The following is a 6568-nucleotide window of genomic DNA, read 5'->3' as shown; positions in this document are numbered from 1 at the left end:
TATTTATTACAGTAACAACCATAATTACAACTCAGTAAAAATGTATTGAGCTCTGAGTATGGTTTTATGCAGCTTTTAGCAATATTCCAGCAACATCAGGAGGGGGGGGGAAAAACCAGAAATGGGCTTCACACATTGTACCCTTGTGGGGAATCGAAACCAGGTCTTCGGAGTGACGAGCAAATGCTTTAACCACTAGGCTGCCCCACCGCCCCCTCTTCATTGGAACATAAATGGAGTGAATGGAACCGTTACTGGTGCAACTTCTGACTGACTGACTGACTGACTGAGTTTAGTTTTACGCCACTTTTAGCAATATTCCAGCAACATCACGGCGGGGAACACCAGAAATGGGCTTCACACATTGTGCCCATGTGGGGATTCGAACCCGGGTCTTCGGCGTGACAAGCCAACGCTTTAACCATTAGGCTACCCCACCGCCCCCTTCATTAGAACATAAATGGAGTGAATTGACCCGTTACTGGTGCAACTTCTGGTCAGGGGATCCTGTTCTGAAATGTTTTGGTTCTATTGGTCAATAACACTATTAGTCACCATTATGAAAATACAGCTGCATTCCTCAACTCATGTAATGATTTAAAATTTTATCCCTTGAAAATACACAGAACTTGAAGAGATACGGTGGTCTTACAAAACCTGAAGGTTCACGTTATCTGACTCTGATCTGAAGAATCTTGTATCTGTGAATCTGTCATTGTATCTTGTCTCCTGCGACATCACCGACACTCACTCTGCAACACCACCGTCACATCTGGTATCTCGCCTACACATCCTCTGCAACATCACCAACAAGCCTTCTGCACCATAGTCGATGGGCCTCCTGCACATAACCAACATGCCTCCATCAAAATCCCTGACATGCCTCCAGCTACATCAGCACCCATCATCTGCAACATCACCAACACTCCCCTGCAACATCACCAACACACTCTCTGCAACATCACCAACACACTCTCTGCGACATCACCAACACTCCCCCTGCGACATCACCAGGCACTGAAGTCCCCAAATGAGTAGGATCCTTCCGCCTTCTTCTTCTTCTTGACAGTTCCTGATGACACATCTTCATCATCCTTACTTCGCTTACTGAAACACACCATGTCACTGCCATGCAATAAATGTCTGCTAGTTTCTATGGAGATATGGAATTCATTCAAGCCTAAAGAGTATAACTGACTGACTGACTGAAAGACAAGAATCGAATGCCTGAGTTGAATATTCAACATTCTAGAATCCTTCGCTTTGTTTACAAACCTACAAGTAACGTAATTCAGGTATTGAGCTTTCTCCTAATGTGTTTGCAATGTAAGCAACTTGTGTCAATATGTATATCGAAAACTTCACACAATAGAATAAAAAAGTGTATTGTCAAATTCAGTACCATCAACACAGCATCAAACATAAGGGAACATACACTATCAAGCTTTGCTCTCTAACGCTATGTAGATGGAATATATAATAATCTAGTTGTTCTACTGTCCTTCGACGACAGGTTTTTAAACTGTTAAATATATTTGTTATCAATGTATAATTTTCATTTGTCACAATATGGTTTGAATGAACATTTAATTTACAGGTGTCAAATCTTAATTAAAAACCTCTAATTTGAACAAACAGTTGGAATATCTCACAAATGTTCTTCACTGACACATCACTTTAAGAACAAACTTTCAACATTATACCCCCAAAACATGTTGTTACGAGGGTGTGTTTTTTGTAATTTGCAATAACATTGGTTAGGTGATAATAACTATGAGTCACAATGTTTAAAGTTTTGAGTGTTGGTTGTGGGTCACATTTCGAGTCATATATGTTCAGTGGCAACAGTATTTTAGCGGCACGCCTTTATGATAGCGCGCTCCAGAGTTACCTCCCTTGACCGGATGTTTATGTGTTGACATCGTCATGTTGTATGTTCAACACGTTTCGAGAAAGATCTAAGTGGTTAATGATACAGCCATGCTTTGCTTGAAAGTTCGAGAATCTGTGTCAGTGTATATAAAGGTTGGCTGTTATGTGGTGTGACACATAAGGACTGACACACGGACTAACACACGGAATTACACAGGACTTTCGATATCACTGGAGTTGCCTATCGTTGTTTGCCTTCGTCCTTCGTCACATCGCCATCGTCTGACCCTGACACTTCGTGCCTGACTGCTCTCATTTGTAAACAAGCTCCATTTAGAATATCTGATCTCACTGTGGTTACCACTACTCTGGTGAGTTAATATGTTATATGTGACCCAATACTTTAGATTTGTGACTCAATTGCATTGTACTAGAAATCTGTATTGTGATTCATTGTAGCTTGCTCATTGTGTGCTCAATATATTATTGAATATTTTAGACTTGTCTGTGTTATATTTTGCTGGTTCAAAGGGGATTCTTAAATCTTTTGTCACGGCAATTTATTAACCGTAACAATGTCTACTGACAACTGTTTAAAATTAAAGTCAACACTCACAGAGTAGACATATTGATATATTTCCCGACACCCTTCTTGAAAACACGTGGTCCCTCTTCTTCCATCTTCCTCTGTTCCTTCTTCTTCCTCTCAGCCTCTGCAGCTGCCTTCTGTTTCTCCAGTTCTTCTTCTCTCTCCTTCTTCAGCTGCCAACAAACACAAGATCTACAATCCAGACTAACACCTGCATTCAATATTCAACGATGACATCACTGACAAGACACAAAGTGTCTTGATGTTAGTAACCAGCGCCTTTTCTTCTACGGAAAGAAAAAGGCTTTTATATTTTTATTACCTACGAGGGCGAAAGTATCGGGGTTCATATTTTCCATACGATGCCCTAAGAAAAATATCACTTTGTCATGGTGACGTGACGTCATGAACAATGCTATGACGTCACGTTTCTTCTATGATGTCACGTTCCTTCTATGACGTTGCCTTTGACAGGTAGGCTTCCTATGTTTGAAAGTAGATTTGGTTTAATTTTCCTCAATTTAATGACTTCGGTAATAAATAGAACATTACATTCGTGCCAATATTATACTATGTTTACGACACTCGTGCCTAAATATCGGTATATCCCTCGCTCACGCTCTGGAAATACCAACATTTAGGCCCTCATGTTATAAACATAGTATGACACGGGCACTCATAAAATATCCTCTGTATATAATACACATGTTTAACATCTTTAATACTATTAAAAAAATTGCAATTTTTTCTATAATGTAAGATTAACTTAAAAATTTAGATAAACCTGTAGAGGTTTCCAATTCTTTGAAGAGAATCGTCCTTGGGGTACATATATGCATTTTCTGCGGCTGAAAATGTCATGTGACAGTTGTATCAATGTTTTGATAAAAATATTGTACAATAAATAAAATCTTTTTTATTTATTATACAGCATCCACCATGTGGAGTTACCCCCCTGCTACGCATGCACAGCCAACCAGGTAAGCACCCAGGTCCGTATCATCATTCCTTCTGCTGAACAAATCAGTGAACAGAATTGCGGGGAGGTGGGTGGCCCTACCCCAAGGACGATTCTCTTCAAAGAATGGGAAACCTCTACAGGTTTATCTAATTCTTTATCATAGAGATCGTCCTTGGGGTACATATATGCATTAACTCAGACTCCCAAAGACTGGAGGCTAGGGAGGAGGGAATTCTGTCAAAGTACACATAAATAGCGATCGTTAAGAAGAAAGTAACTGACGCCATAACACTCACCTGTCACGTATCCCGAAGCTTCCGCGAGAGGCATGATGAGAGGGTAACCGACAGGGAGGAATGTACTGAGACCCGACCTCACAAGTTAAGCAAAACAGTTCTCACACTGTGCGAAATGAAAACCCCGCCCACATTGTGAAATCTATAAAGAGCCACCATAAGGGGGAAAACCAACTGACAACCGACTAGTATCTCATTGAGAGAAATCGAAATTAGTTAGATATGACAACAGCGGATATATCAATTATACACAATTGAAAACAGCCTCATCTGTCCAGATAACCAAGACCCACTCGGTCAGGGTGGCAGGACACTGTCCACTGGAGAGAACAGAACGGCCAAAACGCGCTCGATCAACGAGAATGTGTATCAAGCTGATAGTGCCTTATAAAAGTGCTAGACCTGCTCCAAATAGCGGCAGAGCATATCTCTTCAATGGGCAGTGCCGATGCAAAAGCCTTTGAAGTGGCCACTGCCCTGACCGAGTGAGCCTTCAACCCCTCAGGGGGAGGCTTGCCCTTAGCCTGATAAGCAGCACAAATGACCGAAACAAGCCAGCGAGATTGGGTCTGTTTGCTAGCTGGCATCCCAGCCTTCCTGCCACCGTAACAGCAGAACAGATGGGTACCCGTACGGATCCCTTGTGTTCGTTGGATATAGACCTTGAGGGTCTTACGGACATCCAACGGGTGAGTGCTCGTTGCAGAGGTCCCCGATGTGGAAGGCTGGGTTAGAGTAGGAAGTTTGATAGGAGCTGTCACATGGAAAGCGTGATCGATCTTCGGGCGGGCGGTAAGTATCCGGGAGGCGAATACTGACGCGATCTGGATGGAACACAGTCAGCGCCGGGTCTGCTGACATAGCATGTAAATCGCCAACCCTTCGCCCAGATGTTACCGCCACCAGAAATACGGCCTTCCATGTTAACAACTGAATGGAAATAGCCAATAGACGTGAGAAAGTAGGACCGGACAGCCAATCTAGCACGATTGGCAAATCCCAAGGTGGGCTGGTACGCCTGACAGCAGGTCGAACCCGATCCACGCCAGCCAAGAAGCGCTGCATAAGAGGGTGCTGCCCCAGAAGAGCACCATCGACAGGGATGTGAAAAGTGGAAATAACGGTGGAGTAGCCACGAATGGTCGAAGCTGCCAAGCTTTCTTCCAAACGAGCTTGCAGAAACTCCACTACTCGGACTAAATCCGCTGAAAAGGGGGTCTGCAATTCCCCTATCTGAACACCAGGATGCATAGCGGGACCACCTATCCTCATATTGAACATTTGTCGAATCCCGCCTCGAAGCCAGAATTGTGTCTGCAACTGCTGCAGGAATTCTGCGTGCTTTGAGGCTAGAACTGACAGAGGCCAAGCCACCCACTGAATCCTTGGATTGGGGTATGGCGCACCTTTCTGAGTGAGAATGTCCGGTCGCAAAGGTAATAGAACAGGAGGCTGAGCCAGGAACCTGAGAATTACTGGAAACCAGCTCTGTGACGGCCAAAGCGGTGCCAGTAGCTCAAGTAGCCGAGCTGGCTGGGTGGACAGCTGGGAGAGGACCCGGGCAATGATTTGTAGAGGCGGAAACGCCCACAGCACCTTGCCCGTCCAATCCAGCAGAAAGGCGTCGGAAGCCAACGCCATCTGGTCATGTATTCAAGAGCAGAACACGGGTATCTGATTCGTCCACCTTGACGCAAACAGATCCACCTGGAACGATCCGTACAACTGGGAGATAACTCCGAATATCTGCCAGTCGAACATCCACTTGTGCGGGGCCAGGATCCGGCGAGAGAGAGCGTCTGCTAGCACGTTCTCCAGCCCCGGGAGATAAACAGGAAGCACCTGACAGTCGCACTGGTCGCACCAGAGGAGAAATTCCCACGTCTCCCGGAAGAGAGCTAGGGACACCGTGCCGCCTTGCTTCAGGATGTACCAACCGCACAGCTCTCAGTCCTAAGACATTGATGTGAAGGCGGGCCTCGGCTTCGGACCAGAGTCTGGACACCGACAGACTGCCCATAACACCCCCTAGCCCGTGAGGGACGCATCGGTTTGAACTGTAAGAGCTGGCGTCGGGATTTCCAAAGGGACCCCCTTGGGTCCACCACTGAAGGTGAGGACACAACCACCAGGGGACCGTGAGACACTTCTCCAGATCCTCCGCCATATGACCCAGTAGACGGAGCCGAGTCTGCGCTGGTGCCTGGGGCTGGGAGAGGAACAAAGACACCATCTCCTATACTCTGTTGACCCGGTCGGGCTACAAAGAGACAAGACCCTGTAGAGTTGTGAACTGCGCCCCGAGAAAAACCAAGTCCTGGGTGGGTACCAGGTCAGATTTCTTGAGGTTGATGATCCACCCCAGATGAACTAGAATGTCTATCACCATGTGGGTAGAATCTAGGCTCGCTGGCTGAGTTAGAGCGCTGAGCAACCAGTCGTCTAGGTAAGGGTAACAATGCCTTCCTTGCGACCTTGCGAGGGTAGCTGGCACTAATATGAGCTTGCTGAACACCCTGGGGGCAGTGGATATGCCAAAGGGGAGCACCGTGAATTGGTAACACATCCCGTCATAAGAGAACCGGAGGTACTGCTTGAACGAGGGATGAATTGGCACATGTAGATACGCATCCTTTAGGTCGATCGACGTAAGCCAATCGCCAGGGTGAACAGAGGAGATTACTGAGCGAAGTGTCTCCATCTTGAATGATGAAATCTCAAACATGCGATTCAACCCCTTGAGGTTGAGAATGGGTCGGAACCCGCCGTCCTTCTTCGAAACGAAGAAGTACGTGGAATAAGACCCCGCCATTCCACGCCCGGTTGTATGCGCTCTATTGCGGACTTGTC

At 45.7% G+C, this 6568-nt stretch overlaps 1 protein-coding gene across 1 annotated transcript in view; it reads right to left on the bottom strand.

Annotated features, from left to right (window-relative positions):
* Positions 1-793: 793 nt before the first annotated feature.
* LOC124272990 (RING-type E3 ubiquitin-protein ligase PPIL2-like) overlaps positions 794-6568 on the bottom strand; it is a 50258-nt gene continuing 44483 nt past the window's right edge. Inside the window, 2 exon segments of the mRNA XM_046708227.1 lie at positions 794-1107; positions 2489-2634. Coding sequence (XP_046564183.1) covers positions 1008-1107; positions 2489-2634 — 246 coding nt within the window. The 3' untranslated portion in view covers positions 794-1007.

This window comes from Haliotis rubra, unplaced genomic scaffold, assembly GCF_003918875.1.
Source record: "Haliotis rubra isolate DU_JTF1 unplaced genomic scaffold, ASM391887v1 Scf175, whole genome shotgun sequence".
NCBI classification, from domain to species: domain Eukaryota; kingdom Metazoa; phylum Mollusca; class Gastropoda; order Lepetellida; family Haliotidae; genus Haliotis; species Haliotis rubra.
This window is presented reverse-complemented; position numbering and strand designations above follow the sequence as displayed.